At 38.5% G+C, this 26,427-nt stretch overlaps 2 protein-coding genes across 12 annotated transcripts in view; one reads left to right on the forward strand and one right to left on the reverse strand.

The window, feature by feature from the left end:
- The window catches only part of LOC122237122 (translation initiation factor IF-2-like), a 42,703-nt gene extending 41,055 nt beyond the window's left edge, over positions 1-1,648 (reverse strand). Inside the window, exon 1 of the mRNA XM_042979857.1 lies at positions 1,640-1,648. Within this exon, the coding sequence (XP_042835791.1) occupies positions 1,640-1,648 (9 nt within the window). The remainder of the gene's footprint in view (positions 1-1,639) is intronic.
- The window catches only part of ITSN2 (intersectin 2), a 145,732-nt gene that overhangs the window by 2,119 nt on the left and 117,186 nt on the right, over positions 1-26,427 (forward strand). Inside the window, exon 1 of one of the 11 annotated variants that reach the window (XM_042982393.1) lies at positions 23,691-23,863. The exons of the other annotated variants lie outside the window; for them this stretch is intronic. The gene's annotated coding sequence lies outside the window, so the exon portion shown is untranslated. Of the gene's footprint in view, positions 1-23,690; positions 23,864-26,427 lie in introns of those variants that run through there. 11 annotated transcript variants of the gene reach the window in all.

Raw genomic sequence — 26,427 nt, forward strand, 5'->3', positions numbered from 1 at the left:
CTATACACCTATCACCCACACAGGAGCTTTCAGGATTTTCTTTATCCATCTCTTTTTCTTTCGTACCTTAATTTTTGTTGTTGTTGTTACTTCATCTTACATACTTGACACATCTTTTTTTTTTAAAAAAGTGGAAGTTTTTTTCCATAACCTTAAGATTTCTATTTTTAATGTGTCTTTAATATCAAGTGTCACAAATTTCCATCTTTCTAGAAAGACAAAAAGAACATTTATTGGTCATCTCCTTCAACTACTTTCCTCAGTATTAAAATATATTTACTGTGGTTATCATTAATTGAACACTTATTACTGCTAGGCCCTGTGCTGTTTTGCATAATCAGTTAAAGCATAATCAACAAAGATCCTATGAGTAGTTACTTTTTCTCCTATCAAATAGGTGAAATGCTAACCTGGAGGTTAACTGACCATCCTTAGTCTCTGAGCTAGTAAGTACAAGAGCCTTTTCAAACCAAGACCTTTTAACTTCAGCCCCTGTGCTTTTATCACTCCTCTTGATTCAGAAATTAAAAAAAAAAAAAAGTCATTTGGGCACTCAGTAAATATTTGTTGAGTAAATGAATGAAAGTACATGTTAATCCACTGGTAAGTAACTAGCGTTTGTATGTACTATATTTACTTGTAAAGCAATTTGTGAACAAGTTCCAGAAATGATTCAGAATTAATTATGTTACTAAATTATATCACTAAAACTTGTATTACTAAAAATGTGGTATATTTATAACAGGACATTGGTTTTTGTTTTTGTTTTTTTTTTGGTATGCTGATCTTTTCAATACCTTATTTATGGAAACGTTTGTGGAACAACTGTTTTTAAAGAAAGACTAAGAAAAGGCAGGCTTTTTTTTTTTTTCTTTGGCGTATTAGTTGTTAAAGTCAGGATTCCACGTGTGAAGTAGGAAAATAAGAATGTTTAGAATTCTGTAAACGAGTAGATCTAAAGATGAAGGTGCATCAGAAATGCTGTTGTTTTTTTCTTGAGTTCATTTTTTGCTTTGTGTCCTCCTGTAACTATTGAACATAGTCACTGATATTAGAGTCCTGTTGGGTAGAGGTACATGGTGCATATTTGTAGGCATTCTTTGAAAAGGGGGAACTGAACTGGTTTTAAAGGATCTTAAGGCAGAGAGGAAGTGGGGGAGGAGAGGAGGAAACTGAGCAGAAATAGGGCAGTGAATACATCACGAAATAAGGTATTTATACAACTGTAAGAGGGCAGCATATTTCATTTGCAAATAGTATTATTTTAAGAGAGTCACTTGAAAAATCATTTCACAGCTATATCAGGACACTGAATGATTTAGTTACTTGGGAAGCTATTCAGCAGTAGTTATGGGAGACATTTAGGAGATCTATTACCAGACAGTAGACATTTAACTTGTTTGATTTAAGCAACTCTTCTGTGTTTTCTAGATTAGTTTCTTCACTAATGCATATTCATTTTAGAAAAAGTATATGTGGTTAATAAAAATTTCATTTATTTTCATTTTAACTATAGTAGATAAGATACAGGCTTTCAAGATGAAACCTCCTGCTCCTAACTCCAACATGAAATACCTGTATGGCCTTGAGCAACTGATTTTAATTCTCTAAGCTTCTGTTTCTCATTTACAAAACGTACCTGTCTCATAGTGGTATTGTATGTAATAGAAAGTGTTTAGCACAGTGACTAATTAGTATGGGTGCTCAATAAACATTACCATTATTCCAACTAGCTTCAGTGAGAAATTTCAAACTAGCTTAATCCTTTTTTTGTTTCATTTTTGGTCTTTTTACCTAAATGACTGGAAAAGAAATTCCCTTTTTTGCACCTTAATTTTTAATCTTATCATCAAAACAATCCATGTAAGAAGTCTGGAAAACAGAAGAACTGACCCACAATCTCATCTCCCCCTAAAGAATCTCCCTCCCCCGCCCCCCCTTAAATTAGGGGTGGTGGGATGTAGCCTGAAGGAGGAAAGTGTCTGTATCTGCGAAAGAAACTACTGCTTTGGATTATCACTTCCGAGTCTTTGAATCCAGGTGGTTAAACAACTTATGCTTTTCAGTGTGAGGAGCGCTTGACTAGTATGAGGTTGACAATGGGAAAGAATAGTCAAGAATGGTGGGCAGTTGGGGTGCCTTTGTGGCTCCATAGGTTAAGCGTCCGACTTTGGCTTAGGTAATGATCTCAGTGGTTTGTGGGTTCAAGCCCCACGTCAGGCTCTGTGCTGACAGCTCGGAACCTGCTTTCTGTGTCTCCCTCTCTCTACGCCTCTCCCACTCATGCTCTCTGTCTCTCAAAAATAAATAAAACATTAAAAATAAAAATAATAATAAAAAAGAATGGTGGGCAGTGGCAAACTATAGAGTCCACGTAGATAAACCCTAGCAGGGTTTTCTCTGACAGGAGGACACTGTTAACTGCTGCTTTATCATTTTCTTTTTGCTTAAACACATTGGCATGAATTTCACATGTGTAGCATTTGGTGATTTTACTTTTTGGTGGACATGAAATACATTTTGGTAAGTATAAGTGAGAAATTCAAGACTCATGAAATTTGCAGAGAATGATGTGGACTGAGATGCACGTGTAATACGCATTTTCTAACTTTGTGGTAAGTCCTGAAAACCTGAATGGTAGAAGAGAAGTCATGGTTTAATTTCCACTTAACCTTCTTTCACTGTGAGCATTTTAGGCTTCTCCTCTGCTAATGTTCCAGTGAAATGCTTATAAATTGATGTTGTCCTGCTGCAGAGACAGCCTGTATTGGAAGGCTTTCCCTGTCCACCTCTCCTTCCTTCTAATGTGTGGTCCTCATTCTGTGATTCTGATTTAGAGTTTTTGGCTCCTTCAGGATGTAGAGAACAGAATCACTTGTATGATTGAGATGTTAAGAGCGGTTTAGACTAGATACAGATAACCCCAACCTTTTTCTGAACGTTACTCTCCCGTACCTGGGTTTATAGTCTTTGCAGCATGGTGGTAATCTCATCTTGATAAAGTACATGCTGTAGCTCCCTCTTAAATACATCTTTGTTATCGTTTTCTACATTAGGTTGACTTTACCTCATCTTTGTCTTTCTGGGGGCTTCGGTAGGGGGAAAAATGCCTTTTCCCTCTGTTTTCTGTCATCTGCTTTAACTTTTTCTTTGTTCTTAACAACCATCTTTCATTCTAAAAATTAAACCCTACAGAAGTTACTGCTCATTCATGGTACCAAATTCCTCTAACAAATATTGTGTGCGTACAGGCCAGGGACTGCCCCAAGCATTGAGCATGTAAGCAGTTGACAGAATATACAAAAACCCCTGCCCTTATGCTGCTGATATTCAAGAAGAAAGAGGAGAGACAATCAACTGTCTAGAAGTTAGAATTTGCCAGGTGCTGTGGAGAAAAAGTAAGGCAGGAAATGGGAGTAGGGAATGTGTAGGTAGTTGGGTGGGGGGTAATTGAGAGAAGTAAATTTGCCTTTTTCAAGGTTATTATTAAAAAATGAAAGACCTGGGAAAAGATTATTGTTTGTGCTTTATGTGTTAACTTATATTTCACGTATTGTATTTAGCAAAAATTATTATTTAAGGCTTTTTTAACGTTTATTCATTTTTGAGAGATGGAGAAATGAATGGGGGAGGGGCAGAAAGAGAGGGAGACACAGAATCCCAAGCAGGCTCCAGGCTCTGAGCTGTCAGCACAGACCTTGTCATAGGGCTTGAACCCACGGACTGCGACATCATGACCTGAGCTGAAGTTGAACGCTTAACCAACTAAGCCACCCAGGTACCCCTGTCATTTTAATATAACTATTGGGTTTGCACCCAGCAGATCCCTGAATATTTCTATGTTCTAATAACTTAAAGGCAGACAAACAAACCTCAGGTACAACATGACTAGAGCAGAGATTTATCAAATGGTTTGGAATAGATACCTTAATTTTACTTTTCCTAAAAGCACTATATTGTGTTTGTTTTTAAACCCTATAGGCTATCTGTTTATACCATTTTTATAGTGATGAGTAATATATGTTCTTTTGGAAAATTCGAAAGCAACAGGGGAAATTGAAAGAAGAAAATAGTCACTGAGAATCATATTACCCAGAGAAATGGTCTCTCTTAATACTTTGGTAGATATCCTTCTACAAATTTGTCTTTGCAAAAAATGGAATTATATACTGTGGTGTGTTACCTGCTTTTTCGCTTACTAACATTTATCAAAAAATAGTTCTATTTTATTGTATACTTATCTACAGCATAATTTTCTTGGCTAAATAATACTGCTTTGCTACTATAGAATGTTAACAACGTCTGACATTTACTGAGCATTTACTGTTTTCTAGTTACTTTTGAGACACTTGATGTATTTTTTTATTCACTTAGTCTTCAGCCTCTCCATAAAAGCTAGTCTATTATTACTTATTTTGCAGTTGAGAAGATTGAACAAGGACAGGTTTAGTAATTTTACCAAGATCTCACAGCTAATGTGCTCATATTATCTTCTCATATTGGTTCTGTAACTTTAAAGTAGTTTGTATTTTTTAAATTTAAGTTTTATTATTTGTTTGTAAAAATTTACTTAAGTAGGCTCCACACCCAATGTGGGGCTTAAACTCATGACCCTGAGATCAAGAGTTGCAGGCTCCCCATAAAAAAAGGAGGGGCGGTGCCTGGGTGGCTTAGTCGGTTGAGCATCAGACTTCAGCTCAGGTCATGATCTCATGGCTTGTGAGTTGGAGCCCTGCTTCGGGCTCTGTGCTAGCAGCTCAGAGCCTGGAGCCTGCTTCAGATTCTGTGTTTCCCTCTCTCTCTGCCCCTCCCCTGCTCGTGCTCTCTCTCTTAAACATTAAAAAAAAAAAAAAAAGGTGGGGTGGGTGCCTGGGTGGCTCAGTTGGTTGAGCATCCAACTTCAGCTCAGGTCCTGATCCCACAGTTTGTGGGTTTGAGCCTTGCATGGGACTCTGAGCTGACGGTGCAGAGCCTGCTTAGGATCTCTCTTGCTCCTCTCTCTCTGCCCCTCCCCACACTCATGCTTTCTCTCTCTCTCTCTCTCTCTCTCTCTCTCTCTCTCTCTCTCAAAAATAAATAAACTTAAAAAAAAAACAAAACAGAGTTGCAGGCTCTACTGACTGAGCCAGTCAGGCAACCCTATATTTTTAAATTGTGCCACAGTTAACGTCTTTGTAACCATATCTGTGTTCACATCTATGATTATTTCCTTAGAATAAATTGCTAGTAGTTGTAGTAGTCGTAGTCATGGATCAAAAGGTATGGACACTTCCTATGGCCCATGTAAAAGCATTGCCAAGTTGTCTTCTAGAAAAACTTGTCAGTACCGAAGTGTTCTCCTACCAGTGAAACTGGTCCTGTTTCCCATATCGTCAGAAACATTGGCTTCTTTTTTTTAATCTCCTAATTTGATAAAGACCACCTTGTTTTTCTTTCTCTATTTTTGAAGGCATATTTTTAAAGATTTTACTTTTAGAAGTACTTACCTCTGCTCTTTCTCACTTCTTTGGCATTTTCATCTCTTGGTTATTTTTAAGGTTTCTTTATATTTTAAGAATAGTAACTCTTTGCCATATAGGTATAGTTTTTTTTTTCCAAGTTTCTTTCTTAGTTTTGTTTATGGATTTTTATCAATGATAATAGCTAACGTTTATATAGGACTTCTCATATATAACACTATACTAATTTCTTATATTTACTCCCTTATTTAATTTTTACAGCATTCCTATGGGGTAGGTGCTATTGTTAGCCTCCTGTATGAAGTCCTATGACATTGTCTTTTAATTCTCAGCTTTTTTCCCTGTGTGTCTTTGCCTGTTTCTGTTCCTAATTTGTAAAAAATCTCTTGTTCTAGCCTACTGGGTAATACCTATTGATTAGTTCACATTACTCAGTTGAGGAGTCATTTCCTCTGAGATTACTCATCTAACAATTTTCTGGTTCCCTAAAGCAAAGTTAGGTGCTCATCTTTTGTCCTTTCTTTAGTACCTATATGGAATTCTAAGTTTTGGCCTTTTCCTTTTGTGTATACCCTGCTCTTTTTTTTTTTTTTTTTTTTAACGTTTAATTATTTTGAGAGCGTGCACATGTACGTGTAGGGGAGGGGCAGAGAGAGAGAGGGAAAGAGAGAATCCCAAGCAGACTCCACACTCTGCACAGAGCCTGATGTGGGGCTCAGTCTTGTGGCTGGGAGATCATCACCTGAGCCAAAATCAAGAATTGGGGGCTTAACCGACTGAGCCACCCAGGCACCTCTATTCCCTGCTGTTATACATCTTATCCAAGTGCTATACATCTGATGACTTGGTAAATATTTGTCAATTTGAATTAAAGGTGCTTATGGTGATGTTGTTGATATCAGGAAGGGAATCAACCTTCCAAGTGTATAAAATGGAGAAACTTACATGGAGAAAGTAGCATTGGAACTGGGCTTTCAGTGAGAAAGGGGGGAAAGAGAGGGAGGGGCCCAGAGACAAATTGAATGAAAACAGGCTTGGAAGTTTCCCGTTCTGGGAACAGCAAGTTACTTACAGGATTATTAACCTTTCCTCTGGGAAAGCCTGATAAAATAAATAACTCTTTCACTCCAGTGTACCTTTTCTGGTGTTCAGAATATTTGAATCTTCCTTCTAGATCTCTTCTATAAAACAAGGCTCAGTTTTTCTTCTGACTTCCCCCTTTTTTCCAGTGTAATGGGGGAAGTTGGAGGGTCCTGATGTAATCTTGGTAAGATTTTGAAATGCCCTGGGAAGTTTGGTGAACTGGTGGGGTAGGCCCACTGGCAGCCTCTGCCAGAAGTCAGAGCCTTAGGAGAAAGAGCAAACCCTGAAGACTTGGGGTTCTAGTTACAGCTCTCTCTGGCTATTGGTGCATTTGATTAGATCTCACTTCCTTTTCTCTCCAGCATTCATTATGTTTCTGTTCTAGTTTTAAGAGGCATTTTTCTCTAAATTTACTAGTTTAATTTTGAAGTATACTGACTGCTTGTCTCTGAGTTATATTAACAATATAACCTGCCATTTAATGTAAATATTTTTCCAAATCCTTTTACTTTTTCACCTTAACATTATTTCTCATTGTGTAACTTAAACATATATTTACTGTGGAGATAATATGTACTGATTAAAGAAACTTTGTAGAATAGGAAAAAAAAGTAGGAGAAAAAGTCATTCCAAGTCCAGCAACCAATAACAACCGCATTTTGTGTTTCCTACCCACTGTGTCTTTTCTTTTTTGTGTTTTTAGATATATATTATTGTGCATGTTTTATAATACAGCCTGGTAGTTGAGTATAACATGGCTTTTGCTGAGTGGAGTTTTAGTTCCAGCTTGGCTTTTTACTAGCTTTGTGAATGTTAAGTTTCGAAAAGACTTGGTTTTCTCTTCCTTAAAAAAAGTGGAGATTTAATAATAATACTTATCCATAGCATTGTTATGAGGATGAAGAGATAATGTATGTTTAGTGTGACCATCTCATAATAAATTCTTTCTATATGGTAACAATAATAATCAAGCCTGTCTTTTGCTTAGGTCAGCCAGGACTGCTGCCCTTGGCTATGCTTGGAGGGAAGGGGCATGTCAGGGGCACTGTACCTCTCTTTTCTGAAATAATTAAAATTCAGTTTCAAAATTCTTTTTTTTTAACATTCTCAAGGGACCTATGAAAATGTTTACAATAAGGCCTTCTTTTAAAGTGTAATTTATCTGGGGCCAGCCCCATAATTGGTGAGTGGCCTTGAGCCTCAGACCCTTCTAGGATGGCCCTGATAATGATGATGTCAGTGATAACACATAGAAACCTGAGTGTCAGGCTTGGAATTTGGGAAGTATGCAGTGATTGTTGGCTGCTATTATTTTCATAATGATACATATTTATATCATAAATTTTAATTATAAGAATGTAAGCCATTTCCAGGTTATCATATGGTCTAGCCAAACTTGTGTTTTTAAAAATAGGTTTATTGAGGGGTGCTTGGGTGGCTCAGTCGGCTGAGTGTCTTCACTCTTGATTTCAGCTCAGGTCATGATCTCACAGTTCATGAGTTTAAGCCCCATAGCAGGTTCTGAGCTCACAGCACAGAGCCTGCTTGGAATTCTCTCTCTCTGCCCCTCTTCCACTCTTGCTGTCTCTCAAAATACATAAACTTAAAAAAATCAGTTTATTGAGATATAATTTACAGGTCACAATGAATTTGATTTAAGTAGCAGCATAATACTTGATTTGCCCCACTGTGGGGCACTCAGGTTATTTCCAGGTTTTTTTCTATAATAACTAGTAATTGCAGTGAACATCTTCACATTTACCCCATTTACCATCATTTTCTTATGACAGATTCCCAGAAGTGAAATTACTGGTTTATTGGATATGAACATTGGTAGGGTTCTTGCTGTATGTTCTCAAAGTGCCTTCTGAAGAGCAATACCAGTTTGCACTCCCATGAGTTATGTCTGCAGCACACATTCCCCTCACCTTTGCTGGCCTCGAGTATTAGCCATGTTTCTTTAAGAAAAAAAAAAGTTTAGGGGGCGCCTGGGTGGCTCAGTCAGTTGGGCTTCCGGCTTCGGCTCAGGTCATGATCTCAGGGTTTGTGGGTTTGTGAGTTCAAGCCCTGCATCGGGCTCTGTACTGACAGCTCAGAGCCTGGAGCCTGCTTTGGATTCTGTGTCTCCCTCTCTCTCTGCCCCTCTCCTGCTCATGCTCTGTCTCTTTCTCAGAAATAAATAAACATTAAAAAATAAATAAATAAGTTTATTGGGAGAAGCAACTTAATTTGCATTTCCTTGATTGTTTGTGACATTGACATTCATTAGTTTCATTTCTCCTTTTGAAAACTTTTTTTTAACTTTCTGTAATATATTTATTTTTTATAATTTACATCCAAGTTAGCACATGGTGCAGCAGTGATTTCAGGAGTAGATTCCTTAATGGCCCTTACCCATTTAGCCCATCTCTCTTCCTACAACCCCTCCAGCAACACTCTGTTTGTTCTCTGTGTTTAATAGTCTCTTTATGTTTTGTCCCCCTCCCCTTTATGTTTTGCTTCCCTTCCCTTATGTTCATCTGTTTTATATCTTAAAGTCCTCATATGAGTGAAGTCATACGACATTTGTCTTTCTCTGACTAATTTTGCTTAGCAGAATACCCTCTAGTTCCATCCACGTAGTTGCAAATGGCAAGATTTCATTCCTTTTGATTGCCGAGTAATATTCCATTGTGTGTGTATGTGTGTGTGTGTGTATGTGTATACATATATATATACTGTGTATGTATATATATACATACGTATATGTATATACTATGTATGTATATGTATACCACATCTTTTTTTTGTTTTGTTTATTCATTTTTGAGAGAGAGAGACACACATACAATGTGATTGGGGGGGGGGGTGCAGAGAGAGAGGGAGACACAGAATCCAAAGCAGGCTGCAGGCCCTGAGCTGTCATCACAGAACCCGACACAGGGGTCTAACTCACCAACTGTGAGGTCACGACCTGAGCTGAAGTCGGACGCTCAACCGACTGAGCCATCCAGGTGCGCCTTACCACACCTTCTTTATCCATTCATCCGTTGATGGACATTTGTGCTCTTTCCATACTTCGACTATTGTTGATACCGCTGCTATAAACATTGGGGTACATGTGTCCCTTCGAAACAGCATACCTGTATCCCTTGCATAAATACCTAGCAGTGCAGTTGCTGGGTTTTAGGGTAGTTCTATTTTTGTTTGAGGAACCTCCATAATGCTTTCCAGGGTGGCTGCACCAGTTTGCATTCCCACCAGCAATGCAGAAGAGATCCTCTTTCTCCGCATCCTCGCCAACATCTGTTGTTGCCTGAGTTGTTAACGTTAGCCATTCTGACAGGTGTGAGGTGGTATCTCATTGTGGTTTTGATTTGTATTTCCCTCATGATGAGTAATGTTGAGCATTTTTTCATGTGTCAGTTGGCCATCTGGATGTCTTCTTTGGAGAAGTCTATTCACGTCTTTTGCCCATTTCTTCACTGTATTATTTGTTTTTTGGGTGTTGATGGAAAACTGTCTTTTTGAGGTCTTAATGTTTTCTTTGTCTGTTTTAATAGTTCTCTGTACATTAAAAATATTGACTTGGAACACCTGGGTGGCTCAGTTGGCTAAACGTCCGACTTCGGCTCAGGTCATGATCTCACAGTTCGTGGGTTCGAGCCTCGTGTCAGGCTCTGTGCTGACAGCTCAGAGCCTGGAGCCTGGTTCAGATTCTGTGATTCCCTCCCTCTCTGCCTCTCCCCTGCTCACACTCTCTCTCTTTCAAAAATAAATAAACGTTAAAAAGAAACGTTTTTAGGGGCGCCTGGGTGGCTCAGTCGGTTAAGCGTCCGACTTCGGCTCAGGCCATGATCTCACAGTCCGTGGGTTCGAGCCCCGTGTCGGGCTCTGTGCTGACAGCTCAGAGCCTGGAGCCTGCTTCAGATTCTGTGTCTCCCTCTCTCTCTGCCCCTCCCCTGTTCATGCTCTGTCTCTCTCTGTCTCAAAAAAATAAATAAACGTTAAAAAAATTTTTTTTAAAAAGTTTTTAAATATTGACTATACTTGTGGTTTTTCCTCATTTTCCCCATTTACCTTTTAATTTTGTTTTCAACAAAAATTTAAAATATTTATATAGATGTGAATGGCTTCAGAACTTAGAAAGTTATCTTTGTTTCAGAGAGGTAATATTTTACTTGAAGGTGAAGCATCTATATGAATGTTTTCCCTCTATACTTCTTATTCAAGACAAGTAAATAGTTTTGTTTTCATATTTAGTCCTGATAGGAGACTGAAGAGAACAGACCTAATAGCCAGCTCCCCCACCTTCCCCTCATAGCAATGCAGGCTGAGTCACAAGCTAATCTTAGGTGTTTTGTTTCCCCTCTGTGTGGGTGAATTATCTTGTTCAAAGTTGTTGACTAGTTCTTCTAGAATTGATTTAATTTAAATCTGCAATATTATTGGAATAGTAACTACTTCAGTAACTACTTTTAGTACTTTACCATTTCTGTTCTTTTATACCTGCTCGGTTTAATGGTTGATTCTTTGTAGGCTAAACTTAACATTTATAAAAGGTCAGACTTATAATTTATATTTAAACATCTTAAACTGAGGTTGCCAAGTTGCAGAACTAGAACTAGTAATAAGTTTTTATAGAAAAGTTAATCTTTGAAGCTTTTAAGTCTCAACATGCTTTGTGAATTTGGGGCCCTAAGCCTTTAGGTAGAAATAATAGTAACCTTTTTCTCAGATATTGATTAAAGTGAGAAAAATATGTCCTTCTTATTAGTAATTGGTGACTTTAGTTTGTTGTACCTATTCAGTGAAATCAAGATAAATACTGTGTAGGAATGCAAGCTGGTGCAGCCACTCTGGAAAACAGTATGGAGGTTCTTCAAAAAAACAAAAATAGAACTACCCTACGACCCAGCAATTGCACTACTAGGCATTTATACCAGGGATACAGGTGTGCTATTTCAAAAGGACCACATACACCCCCATGTTTTATAGCAGCACTATCGACAATAGCCAAAGTATGGAAAGAGCCCAAATGTCCATCAATGGATAAATGGATAAGGAAGATGTGGTATATATATACGATAGAGTATTACTTGGCAATCAAAAAGAATGAAACCTTGCCATTTGCAACTACGTGGATGTAACTGGAGGGTATTATGCTAAGTGAAATTAGAGAAAGACAAAATTCATATGACTTCACTCATATGAGGACTTTAAGAGACAAAACAGATGAACATAAGGGAAGGGAAACAAAAATAATGTGAAAACAGGGAGGGGGACAAAACAGAAGAGACTCGTAAATATGGAGAACGGGGTTACGGGAGGGGTTTTGGGAGGGGGGATGGGCTAAATGGGTAAGGGGCACTAAGGAATCTACTCCTGAAATCATTTTGCACTATATGGTAACTGATTTGGATGTAAATTTAAAAAAATAAAAAATAAAACAGGTTAATAAAAAAAATCTAAAACTGTCCTAAAATTAAAAAAAAAGATAAATACTGTGTTACAGAGAACAAACTTGGGGTTGCTGAAAGGGTGTTGGGTGGAGGGAAGGGCTAAAGGGGTGAAAGGGCATTAAAGAGGACACTTGTTGGGATGAGCACTGGGTGTGATATGTAAGTGATGAATTGCTAAATTCTCCTGAGATAATTATTACGCTATATGTTAACTAACTTGGATTTAAAAATTTTTAAATAATAAATATTAAAAAAATAAATAAATTGACCTAAAAAAAAGGAAATGAAGCCACTAACTTGAAAAGATATACATACCCTATGTTTATTGTAGCATTATTTACAATAGCCAAGAAATGGAAGCAAGCCAGTGGCCATGAGTGGATAAATGGATAAAGAAACTGTGGTACATAACAGATGTTGGAGAGGATTCGGAGAAAGGGGAACACTTTTGCACTGTTGGTGGGAATGCAAACTGGTGCAGCTACTCTGGAAAACAATATGGAGGCTCCTCAAAAAATTAAAAATAGAATTACCCTACTACCTAGCAGTTGCACTGCTAGGTATTTTATATAAATGGGAACATAAAATATGCATGGTCTTTTGTGATTGGTTCCTTTTACAACCATAATGTTTTTAAGGTGCATCTTTGTTATGGCATATATGAATAGTTCATTCCTTTTCATGACCAAATACTCCATTGTGTGGATATACCACATTTTGTTTATCCATTCGTCAGTGGTTGGACACTTGGGTTGTTTCTACTTTTTGGCTATTATGAATAATATTTCTGTGAGCATCTGTATACAGACTTTTGTGTGGACATAGGTTTATGTTTTCATTTCTCTTGGGTTCATACCTAGGGGTGGAATTGCTAAGTTATGTGGTAGTCTATGCTTAACATTTTGAGGAAATGCCAAATTGTTTTCCAAAGCAGCTGAATCATTTTACATTCCCACCAGCAATGTGTGAAGGATCCAATTTAGGAGATTAGATTTTATGCTACTGATGAGTTATTCTACAGAATCACAGTGGGAAAATGGCTGAAAATTTTTGGATCAGATTGCTGCTTCTCCAGTATGGTTCAAGACACATGCTGGGGCAGAAGGCTTTTCCTGTTAAATGAAACTAAAATGCAAGTTAGTTCCTCATTTCTTAGGAGCTATTGTTTTTTCATGTCCATTGTCTTCGATTTTTGTATATCAGTATGGACTACTTACTGATAATCTGAGTTAGTAACGATTACTGAAATTTAGTGTTCATAAACTATAATTAACCAATTTGAGGAGCTTACTGAGGGCTCTAGTTTAGCTATACAATGCTTTGGCAGCATTGAAAAATTCCTACTGTGCACACCCACACTTAGATTTTCAGTGCATCATGCATATTGTCTTGAGTTTGATGTGGTTTCAGTTGCTATTCTTGAATTAACTGTAATTAATTATGGAATTGGGGCATCTAGACAGCTCAGTCGGTTAAGTGTCTGACTCTTGATTTCAGCTCAGGTTATGGGATCAAGCCCCATGTCCAGCTCTGTGCTAGCAGTGCAGATCCTGCTTGGGTCTCTCCCTCTCCCCCTCTCCCCCTCTCCCCCTCTCCCCCTCTCCCCCTCTCCCCACCCCCCGCTCATGTGTGCACACGCATGCGCTCTCTCAAATAAATAAATGTTAATAAAATTATAGAATCAGTGTTAGATTTAGTTTTGTTTCTTATTTATTTATTTATTTATGAGAGCGTGGGCAGGGGAGGGGCAGAGAGAGGAGAGAGAAAATCCCAAGTAGACTCTGTGCTGTCAGCACAGAGCCCCACACGGGGCTCAAACCCACGAACCTGTGAGATCATGACCTGAGCTGAAATCAAGAATTGGATGCTTAACCAACGTAGCCACCCAGGCACCCCAATTTTGTTGCCCATTTTGCTCTTGTGTAACTGTTGCATTGTATAATTCTTCATCATGAAGTTTTTTTCTACTGAAAAATGGGAGCAGGGGGTTAGATTGGGTCTCTTGTCCCACTTAGGTGGGCCATGGTTAGAATAGAGAATGAATGGAATACAAAATAGAAGGATTCTTTCACAGTCTAATATTGTATACATTTTTAAAAATGGGAATTCATGTATTTATAATTAAGGGGCTTAACTATGAAATACACGAATCCTCTGTAAGTTCACACTTTGGCTTTGGAGGTCTGAAACCTTTGGAATTGTATGCCACATTTTGTGCATTTGTGTTTTTTCCAGAAAGAGCAACGATAGGTTTGCCAGTTTAAAAAAAATTTTTTTTAATGTTCCTTTATTTTTGAGAGAGAGTATGTGAGCAGTGGAGGGGCAGATAGAGAGGAAGACACAGAATCTGAAGCAGGCTTTTTAGCACAGAGCCCGACATGGGGCTCCAAATCAGGAACCATGAGATCATGACCTGAGCCGAAGTTGGACATTTAACCGACAGAGCCACCCAGGTGCCCCATTGCCAGATTTTTTGTTTTTTTTTTTTTAAGTCCATGACTCTTCAGAATTGAGATTGGTGAAGAGAATTTGTAAATTTGTGATTTTGAAGTATTTGGGGGAAGTAAGGCCTTGTTTTGCTTAGGTGTTATTGCTCAGAGATATTTTCTGGATACACTGTTGGTTTTAGTATGACTATTTCCATGTAAGAGTATCTCTATTTTGTTATTTTGTGGTAGTTTTTCTCCCTGTCAGAACATGGAGTTTGCTTTTAAAATCCTTGTTCCACATTTATTATTTTATATTTGCTTTCTCAGTAAATTAGGACGTTCTATTTTAGAGTATTCTTTTTGCTGCAGTCATAGCATACTTTCCAGTAATTGAAACGTATTGATATTAAAAAAAAAAACTTTAAACTGATAGAATAGGAAAATGGATGAATGCTTTTGTATCCACTGGCTACTGGTTTCATTTTCTTTACTCTCTTGTTCTGTTTGTGTTTTGGTTGACATTGGAAACTACCATTCACAGGTAGAAGCTATTCCCACACAGGACCTTCTGGGGTGTGGCATTGGTTTTGGATGCCAGTCTCTTCAGGCCTCTGCAGTAGGCTGTGTCTGGAGGAGTGTACTTTTCCTTTGTAGTTTTTAGCACTAGATGTATCATGGCTGGGTTTGAGAGGAGATTGGTAATTTTAGTTAATTGTTTTTGGTAAAACAGACTTGTTGCATAATATTGTTTATAATAGACTAAAATATAGACAAGAGCAAGGCTCTGGGTTATATTTGCTATTGTGTTAAAAAAGCGTGCAAAAGTATATTTGGTGTTTGGTGCCTGGCACAGAGCTTCTAAAACCTTTGGAATTTCCTGAGTGATGAGTGTCTTTTATTCATAATAAACCCCTTCTCATCACACCTGAGGTATGCTACCTCAGAGGTAACTTAGAGTGGTAACCCTAGATAGCCTTAGGATGAGGCTGGACAACCAGAAAGACCAAGAGATTAGAGGGTTGGAACTTTTCCCCCTACCCACTGACCTCTAGGAAGAGGAGGTGGGCACTGGAGATTGAGCTCTACAAAAACTCGAGAACAGTGATTTCAGAGAGCTTCCAGGTTCGTAAAGGCACTGAGGTGTTGGGAGGGTGACATGCCCAGAGAGGGCATGGAAGCTCCATGCCCTGCCCCCCAGACCTTGCCCAATGTGTCTCTTCCATTTGGCTATTCCTGAGTTTTAATCCTTTATATCAAAACAGTAAACACAATTTTTTTTTTCAACTTTTTTTTTTTTTAAATTTTATTTATTTTTGGGACAGAGAGAGACAGAGCATGAACGGTGAACGGGGGAGGGGCAGAGAGAGAGGGAGACACAGAATCGGAAACAGGCTCCAGGCTCCGAGCCATCAGCCCAGAGCCCGACGCGGGGCTCGAACTCACGGACCGCAAGATCATGACCTGGCTGAAGTCGGACGCTTAACCGACTGCGCCACCCAGGTGCCCCCCTTTTTTTTTTTTTTTTTTTTTAAGTAAACACAAATTAACTCTTTCTGAGTTCTGTGAACTTTTCTAGCAAATTGTCAAATCCAGGGAGGAGATCATGGGGAACCCCTGGTTTATAGCCAGCTGGTCAGAAGATGGCCCAGGACTTGTGACCAGTGTCTGAAGTGGAGGCAGTCTTGCAGGACTGAGGCCTTAACGTGTGAGGATTGCATAACTCTAGATAGTATCAGAATTGAATGGAATTGTTGGACACCCAGTTGGTGTCAGAGAATCGGAGAATTGGTTGGTGTCAGAGAAAAAACTCCTTAGAAGGCATTACTAATTTTTGAAAGACAAGTTGTAAATTTACCATGACTTCTTTGAATTACTAAGGTCATAATATTTGTCTGTTTTTAATTGCTTGACCTTTTGGTATATGTGGTTCCTATGAGATTAAAAAAAATAGCAACAACAACAAAACTTGAAAAGTAGAGAAAAGAAAATTCTTTACAATCTTTCAGCCTAAGTCAACTACTTTTAGCATATTAATGCTTTCGAATCAGTATATATATATACGTATATATGTATGTATATATACACGTATATATGCGTATATATATATATATATATATACATACACCTATGTAATTTTTACATAATTAGAATCACTATAGATTTTTGTCTATTTATTACCTGGAAGATATTTTTTCTGTGTTACTCCATAATTTTCATAAGTATTAATGGCTGTGTTGTTTTTATTTAGTAAATAGACTCTGTTTACTACCCATACTCCTGTTTTCACATGTTTGGTTTGTTCAAGTTTTTGCTATTACAAACAAAACTATGATAAACATTATTTGGTGAATGTATATTAAACATTTAGTCTGTCATACTCTGTTAGGTGTTTCACAAGGATAAAGTCCTTTCCCTTAAGAGGTTTTCTTCTAATCCTTGACATGTGCATATGTAATTTTGAGTATTTGCCTCCATATTCTAGAATTTTGTATTTTTTTAAGTGTTTTTATTTTTGAGAGAGAGACAGAGACAGAGCATGAAGAGGGGAGGGACAGAGAGAGAGGGAGACACAGAATCTGAAGCAGTCTCCAGGCTCTGAGCTGTCAGCACAGCCTGACGCGGGGCTTGAACCCACAAACCATGAGATCATGACTTGAGCCGAAGTCAGGTGTTTAACTGACTGAGCCACCCAGGCGCCCCAGAATTTTGTATTTTTTAAAAACTTACTTTATATCACAGACATTACGTATCTACTATTGCCTTGAAATTATCATTTGTAGTAGATTTGTAGTATTCTGAGTGAAATTTATTTTCTTATTCCTTTCTCTGTTGGATAAAGTAACCTTATTTGTATTTTTTAAAAATATTGATGGCACTGTAATATGCATCCTTACATTCTATTTTCCCTCTTTGGATTATTAAGATAAATTCCTCTAAGTGGGCTAAGTAGGTATTTTGTTTTAGATGAATGTTGTCAAATTTAGAGGTACATGTTTTACCTTTACTCTGCCCGAAGCTTTCTACTTCTATGGTATTTGCCTTTTTAAGAAAAAATATATACACCTTTATTGAACGGCTTAAAATTTACAGAAAAACTGAGCAGATAGTACAGGATTTACCATCTACCCTTCCACCAAGTTTTACCTATTTATTAATAACTTACATTAATATGGCATATATGTTACAATTAACCAGTATCGATGCGTGTATTATTAACTAACATCCATGCTTTATTCATTGTTCTGTAGTTTTTATCTGGTGCTTTTTCTCTCTGTTCCAGAATCCCATCTAGAATACCACAATACATTTAGTTGTCATGGCCCCTTAGGCTCCTCTTGGTCGTGACAGTTACTCAGACTTTTCCTTGTTTTGGATGACTTTGACAGTGTTGAAGGGTACTGGTTATATTGTAGGATGCTCTCCTGTTGGAATTTGTCTGATGTGTTTCTTGTGAGACAAATAAACATGGGCGAGGCAGGCAAGTTAACCTGACACATTCATTGTAATATAAATTTACCAAGGGGCATCTGCATGGCTCAGTTCATTAAATGTCCAACTCTTGATTTTGGTTCAGGAGCCCCACGTCAGGCTCTGCACTGATAGCACAGAGCCTGTTTGGGATTCTCTCTCTCCCTCTTTCTGCCCATCCCTCAAAATAAATAATAAAAATAAAACTTAAAAAAGTAATAACTTACCAAAATGAAAAGTTTTCTCATATACCAAAAATATATAAAATTAATATGTAATATTACCATAACCATAAAGTGCCTAGAATTAAATGAGATGAGTAAAATCCCACTGAAAGACATAAAAATAAACGTCTGAAAATAGGAAAATTATAGAAAAAGATGATAGTGGGTAGATAGGGATTTGCATATTCTAGTGCTGTGGTAGTTAGAAGTCTCATACAAGAGTCCATGGGAAAACCCACAAACTGAAATAAGTGTAGCCTTGTGTGTACACTTAGTGTACAAGAAAAGAGATGCATTTTAGATCAGTTGGGAAGGCTGAATTATTTCATAAATGGTTTCACAAAAAGTACTAGACATTGTAAGTGGTGACGATGGTAGAGGAGTAAACACTTTAGATTCATAGCTGTTCTTTCCACTCCAAAATAAAAATCCAGATCAAATATGTAATTTCAAAAATACATATTTGGGGGGTGCCTGGGTGGCTCAGTCTGTTAAATGTCTGACTTCAGCTCAGCTCATGATCTCACAGCTCGTGGGTTCGAGCCCCGCATCAGGCTCTGTGCTAACAGCTCAGAGCCTGGAGCCTGCCTCAGATTCTGTGTCTCTGTGTCTCTCTGTCTCAAAAATAAATTTAAAAAATTAAAAAAATACACATTTGGTATGTATGGTATGAGACAGGGCTTTCTTAGCATAACAATGATCAGTAGTCATGAAGGAAAAGATTGACAAATTTTGGTATAAAAATAAAGAGGTTGGTATAGTAAAAGATGCTTTCAAATCAAAAGGCAACAAGCCGGATGAACAGTTTTTATGACACATGTTACGAGTCTGGCAGAGTGAGGGAGAGGAGTGTGAAATGGTCATCAAGGAGAGAGGGGAGCAGATAGATAGGCTAGGGAAACATGAACTTGTCAGGCAGTCAAGAGTGGTCAGGAGTTTAGTGACGCCAGTCAGCACCTTCATTTGTATGGCCATGGAATAGCAGTGAGATTTTACCAGATGAATAGTATAAAGGGAGAGAAGAACGTGAACTTGAGGATGTACACAATGAGTTACTTAATAGTGGTAATTATTTGGGTAAAGAGGGATATTAGGACCTAAGGGAGGGGATATTAGGGCATAAGGAAGAATGAGGGATGGTGAAAAGTTGCTGAGACCAATATTTTGTAGGTCCTGGTAGAGTTAAGAATTGCCAGAGTCTGAGAACTAGAGAGAATGGGCTTTTGAGTGAGGTTCTGGTGAAGGGAGAGTGGGGGGGCTTGAAGTGGGTTACAGAGGAGCGCAGTCTTCAGTGATAACAAGGCCCACGGTGTGACCTGGGAGTGCCTGGCTGAGGTAAGATGAAGGATAAGATGTTTGGAATACAGGGGTCAAAGACTTGGAGGCCAGGATGTGGGCAGGATCCTCTGGATATAGGATATAGGAAGTATAGGAATAATGTTGGAGGGGGGCTAGTGAAGTGGATGTGAAAGCAGTCAAGGAATTGCCCTGGTGATTGTAGGGGACAACACTGAAGGAGAGCTAGTGGTCAGGTCAGATGTATGAAGGCCAAAACTAATTTTCTTTTTCAAATTTTATTTATGAAAACTGTCAGACATATGCAAAAGTTAAAAGTATAAGTGATCACTTATTTTTTGTTTACCTTCATTTACCCATCTACTTTTTAATTTAATGTTTTTTATATTTTTGCAGGAGCTTTATTTCTGGAAGAAGGGCAGGCTATAAATGAGTACATTTCCAAATTCCTTTCCAAATAGTTGTGCTAATTTACATTTCTTTCAGCTAGGTATTATTATTACTTTTTAAAATGTATTTATTTAAGTTCAAGTTAGTAAACATACAGTGTAGTATTGGTTTCAGGAGTAGAACCCAGTGACTCATCACTTACATAGAACACCCAGTGCTCATCCCAACAAGTGCCCTCCTTAATGCTCATCACCCATTTAGCCCATCGACCCACCCACTTCCCTTCCAGCAACTCTGTTCTCTGTATTTAAGAGTCTCTTATGGTTTGCCTCCCTCTCTGTTTTTATCTTATTTTTCCTTGCCTCCCCCTATGTTCATCTGTTGAGTTTCTTAAATTCTACATATGAGTGGGGGCACCTGGGTGGTTCAGTCGGTTAAGTGTCTGACTTAAGCTCAGGTCATGATCTCATGGTTCATAAGTTTGAGCCTCTTGTTGGGTGCTGTGCTGACAGCTCAGCCTGAAGCCTGCTTCAGATTCTGTGTCTCCCTCGCTATGTGCCCCTCTCCCACTTGTACTCTCTTTCTTGCTCTAAATTAAACATTAAAAAAAATTCTGTAGAATTTTCACTCATCATATGAGTGAAATCATATGATGTTTGCCTCTGACTTATTTTGCTTAGCATAATACACTCTAGTTCCATCCACATTGTTGTAAATGCAAGATTTCATTCTTTTTGATCTCTGAGTAGTATTCCATTGTGTGTGTGTGTGTGTGTGTGTGTGTGTATACACACTCTATATCTTCTGTACACACACACACACACACACACACACACTATATCTTCTTTATCCATTCATTAGTTGATGAACATTTGGGCTCTTTCCATAATTTGATAGCGCTGCGTTAAACGTAGGGGTGCATGTGCCCCTTCAAATCAGCATTTTTGTATCCTTTAGATAAATACGCAGTAGTGCAACTGCTGTGTCCTTTTTAATTTCTTGAGGAACCTCCACACTGTTTTCCAGAGTGGCTGCACCAGTTTGCATTCCCACCAACAGTGCAAAAGGGTTCCCCTTTCTCCGCATCCTTACCAACATCTGTTGTTGTCTGAGTTGTTCGTGTTAGCCATTCTGACAGGTGTGAGGTGGTATCTCATTGTGGTTTTGATTTGTATTTCCCCGATGATGAGTGATGTTGAGCATCTTTTCTTATGCCTGTTAGCCATCTGGATGTCTTCTTTGGAGAAGTGTCTAATCATGTCTTCTGCCCATTTCTTCACTGGATTATTTGTTTTTGGGTGTTGAGTTTAATAAGTTCTTTATAGATTTTGGATACTAACCCTTTATCTGATATGCCATTTGCAAATATCTTCTCCCATTCTGTCATTTGCCTGTTATTTTGTTATTCCCTTCACTGTCCAGAAGCTTTTTATTTTTGTGAGGTCGCAATAGTTCATTTTTGCTTTTATTTCCCTTGCCTCCAGAGACGTGTTAGGTAAGAAGCTGCTGCGGCCAAGGTCAAAGAGGTTGTTTCCTGTTTTCTCCTCTAGGATTTTGATGGCTTCCTGGCTTATGTTTAGGTCTTTCATCCATTTTGAGTTTATTTTTGTGTGTGTTGTAAGAAAGTGGTCCAGGTTCATTTTTCTGCATGTCGCTGTCCACTTTTCCCAGCACCATTTGCTGAAGAGACTGTCTTTATTCCATTGGATGTTCTTTCCTGCTTTGTCAAAAATTAGTTGGCCATACGTTTGTGGGTCCATTTCTGGGTTGTCTATTCTGTTCCATTGATCTGAGTGTCTGTTTTTGTGCCACTACCATACTGTCTTGATGATTACAGCTTTGTAATACAGCTTGAAGTCTGGAATTGTGATGCCTCTAGCTTTGGTTTTCTTTGTCAGAATTGCTTTGGCTATTCAGGGTCTTTTCTATTTGCATACAAATTTTAGGATTGTTCTAGCTGTGAAGAATGTTGGTGTTATTTTGATAGGGATTGCGTCGAATGTGTAGATTGCTTTGGGTAGTATTGACATTTTAACAATACTTGTTCTCTAATCCATGGGCATGGAATGTTTTTCCATTTCTTTGTGTCTTCTTCAGTTTCTTTCATAAGCTTTCTATAGTTTTCAGTATACAGATCTTTTACCTCTGGTTAGATTTGTTCCTAGGTATTTATGATTTTTGGCGCAGTTGTAAATGGGATCGATGCCTTGATTTCTCTTTCTGCTGTTAAATTATTGGTGTATAGAAATGCACCTGATTTCTGTACTTTGATTTTATATCCTGAGACTTAGCTGAATTCACATACCAGTTGTAGCAGTTTTTTGGTGGAGTCTTTTGGGTTTTCCATGTAGAGTATCACGTCATCTGTGAAGAGTGAAAGTTTGACTTCTTCTTTGCCAATTTGTATGCCTTTCATTTCTTTTTAAGTGTCTGATAGCTGAGGTTAGGGTGTTCCTGACCTTAAGGGGAAGCTCTCAGTTTGTCCCCATTGAGGATGATATTAACTGTGGGCCTTTCATATATGTCCGCTAGGTATTATTATAATAATACTTCTTTTTACAGCTATTGTTAGAGTTCTTTGCATTGTTAAGCTTTTCACTATTTCATATGAATTAGCTGCCACCTATTTTCCCAGGCCATGCTCTTCACTCTCCTTTTTTTTAAAAGTTTTTTTTTTTTAATGTTTATTTTTATTTTTGAGAGAGAGAGAGAGAACGGGGGAGGGGCAAAGAGAGAGGGAGACAGGATTTGAGACAGGCTTTGGGCTGAGCTGAAGTCAGTCAGAGTCTTTTTTTTTTTTTTTTTCCTTTTTAAAAAAAAATTTTTTTTTTTAACGTTTATTTATTTTTCAGACAGAGAGAGACACAGCATGAACGGGGGAGGGGCAGAGAGAAAGGGAAACACAGAATCGGAAGCAGGCTCCAGGCTCTGAGCCATCAGCCCAGAGCCCAGCGCGGGGCTCAAACCCGCGGACCTCGAGATCGTGACCTGAGCTGAAGTCGGACGCTTAACCGACTGAGCCACCCAGGTGCCCCGAGTCAGTCTTAACCAGTTGAGCCACCCAGGCGCCCCATCTTCACTCTGCTTTTGCACATGCAATTACCTCTGCCTAGGATGTTTTTCTCCCACATTCTTTCATGTAACAGATGTTTCCATGTGTAAGGCATAAGCTAATTGAACACAAGCTGAAATGCACATATCTAGTTGATTCATGGGAACAAACATATTTGCATGTGACCTTCTCTTGTTGCTTGAAGAGAAATTTGTGCGTAGGCACCTGGGGGCCCAGGAGATCCAAGAGTTTGTTTTCAGCCCTGCCCTTTAGACTGTCTGGGCCCAAAGAGAAGAGAGGAAAAAGGGTTGCAAAGAAAAGCTGTACTTTCTCAACTCCTTTTCCTTTTGCTTCCAAACTTATATGTATCTTTCACCCTTATGTATCTTTCTTGTCCTATATTCCCAGAGCCAGAACTGTGTGCCCCATGTTCTTGCTTTATACTGTAGAGCTGTCTACTTTCTCTGGACTCCAGCTTCCATTATTAGGTAACCTCCTTTCCTCCTCCTTTTGGAAATTAAATCTCTCCCTCTTCCTCTAAAAATAGTTTTATTCTCCCATCTAAAAGGAGAGCCTTATAACCTTGCCTCTTTTCTAAAGCCTGTTATCTCTCCTCCCACCCTTTTTTCCTCTGTCCTTCTTGAGTCACCTACACTTCACCTGCCAATTACTGCCTGGTTTACTTCAGTTTGACTTTTACAGCCAGTTCCCTGCACTGGAACTACTCTCAAGCAGATTGCCAAAACTGATGGCTTAGTCTTGACTTCTGTGTCCTTTGACAATTATGACCATTATCTTGAAACACTTTCTTTATATCCTGATTACTCCTTCTTTTTTTTTTTTTTTTTTTTTTACCTCTTTTCTGATTGTTCTCCTGTTTCCTGTACATGCTTTTTGTGGATAATGTCATTCACTGACGTGTACAACCCTTCCCAGTCCGTGAGAACTACCAAATCTGGATCTGCAGCCTGGACAGAATCCTTACTGTCTCTTAGATGTTCCCACCTGTGTGTCTTTATAGGTATGTGTCACATTGTCACATTAGGTAAGTTAAAAATTGAACATTTTGTTGCCCCCCCCCCCAATCTTATATCCAGATTTCTACTTTCTTAGAGCTTCTGTCTTGGTTAATATTACCACTCTCCTGTCACCCAAGATAGAAACTGATCTTGACGTTCTTCTTTCATCAGCATTTAGCTGATCAGAAAATGCTATCCGTTCTACCTCAGAAATCCCTCTTCTCTATTGTCTACATTCAAATTCACACCATCTGAATTATGTCCGTCACTTCATAACTGGTATCCCTTTCTCAAGATACTCTTGTCCGGTTCAGTTGCCGTATTTTCAGAATTCTCTTCCTTTGCCCTTAAAAGATGAGGTTCTTCTCTTGTTTCTTATATATGCTTTCCCTGGATAAAGTCACTCACTGACAGTAAGACACCTATTCCTGGTCCTTGGTCACTACCAAATCTGGGCCTCTAGCTGGAACATATACTGTGTTTTAAATACTTGTTCTCTATGACTTGCACAGTGAAATTCAAAATCATTAGCATGACATACTTTGTTCCTTAAATTGTGTGATCTTGGCAAGTTACTTAATCTATTTGGCTTCTCTTTGTTTCTAAAATGAGGGGGATGGAATTCAGTATGCTTTTAACTCTTTTTTTAAAAAGAAAAATCATCAGATAAAATATTATAGAGAAGCCTCAGTATGTAAAACACAAAAACAGAGCTACTTTCATTGAACTTGATATCCTCTTCCAGCCTCCTTCCCTCTTCCTTATCCTACCTCTGTTGTATCTCTTTTTGAAATTTCTAGAACTGGGAGGAGCAAGATTTAAAACTACTGTTTTTTTTTTTTGTTTTTTTTTTTTTTAATGTTTGTTTTTGAGAGAGGGAGATACAGAGTGCAAGCGGGGAAGGGGCAGAGAGAGAGGGAGACACAGAACGGAAGCAGGCTCCAGAATCTGAGCTGTCAGCACAGAACCCGATGTGGGACTCAAACTCACAGACGTGAGCTTATGACCTGAGCCAAAGTCAGATGCTTAACCGACTTGAGACACCCAGGTGCCCCATATCTACTGGGTTTCTTAAGGTCCCTTTTAACACTTAAGATTAAGTGAGTTCTTTGAAATTACATGGCTCTCACATCACACTGTCTTTGAATAGGAAAGGCTTTACTGTGATACCCACTGTGTACTTTCCTTTTAACCAGTCCTTCTGTTAGATTCAGGTACTTTTCCTTTCTTTGTATCAGTGCCTGTCCACACACCTATACAGTGTCTTTCACTCTGAACATGCATGGGACCCACTTAATTTTCACTAACCTCACGTTAGGTCATTCTTACACAAATATTACCTCCTTTGTGATATGTGCCCTAGTTTAATTTACCTCTCAAGGAGTGTTAGCTCTGTCCTCTGGGTTCTCATAACATTTTCAAATCCTTATTATTATAGTGACTATTCATGTTTGATAAATATATAAATGGATGAATGAAAGAAGGTATGGATAGATAGGGAACAGCTGTAGAGAATATATGTACTCTGTAAATTTCATCTTACTGTAGAAACTATAAAGAAGTAGGTAATTTTGTTTCAGTCATTCTCTCATGGGACTGACCTTGATCTCCTTAGGAATCAGATGAGGAAGGAACATTTTCTCCCAACTAATCAGTAAGTTTGGAGAGTTGGCTCTATGTACATAGCACGTGAAGTGGAGGGGGCACTGGCGAAAGTTTTGTAAGATATGCCTTTGCGAACTTGATTATCTTGCTTTTGAATAGCAGGCCTTCAATCAAATTTACTTAAGCTAACCAGCAGGATTCAAAGTAGAATTGAAAAATCCAGGCCTTCCTTCCTATCCCAATATAAAATTGGAATTCAATAGGCAATAAAACTTACTCTCTAAAAACATACTTAAAAGAAAAAACAAATTATGAAAGGGATATTGCAAGGAACAATTTGCTCTAAAAGCCACAGCTCTGAGGCCTGCAGGGTGTCAAGGAAGTCATTTGTGTAGCCAGTTTCTTTTCTGTGTATTCAGTTCCACAGTGCCTCTCTCCGTGCTTCCCTTGCTTTGTTTTTGTTTATCTTACCCATACTACTCATTTACCCAATTCATTTGTTCAGCAAATATTTACTGAGCATTTTCTCTGGGAGATCTGTTTTAGCACTAGACCTAAATAAAAAATGGCCTCTGCCCAGAACAAGTGAAACACGTGAAATTGAAATACAGTATGATAAATGAGTTTACTGTGGCATGCACTAGATTGTGGACAACCTAGGAGACCATGACTAACTGAGCACGCACACGTCTCTCAGAGAAGAGGTGACCTTTGAGTTGGGAGTTGAAGAATGAGAAGGAGGTGTGGTGAACGTGACAGAGAGAGCAGCTCTTTACAGAGAAATCGAGGAGTGAAAAAAGCATCCTGATTCCCCCTCCCCTCAAAAGGTGATGTTCTTAGAACATGTGAGTCAAGGGGTCATGTCTAGAGATGAATGTGGTAAAATAGATTGAGGTGAGGTTCTGAATCATGTTTCATACCATGTTTCTTACTAACAAATTTGGGCTTGAACTTGCAATCG

This window comes from Panthera tigris, chromosome A3 (genome assembly GCF_018350195.1).
Source record: "Panthera tigris isolate Pti1 chromosome A3, P.tigris_Pti1_mat1.1, whole genome shotgun sequence".
Classification (NCBI taxonomy): Eukaryota; Metazoa; Chordata; class Mammalia; order Carnivora; family Felidae; genus Panthera; species Panthera tigris.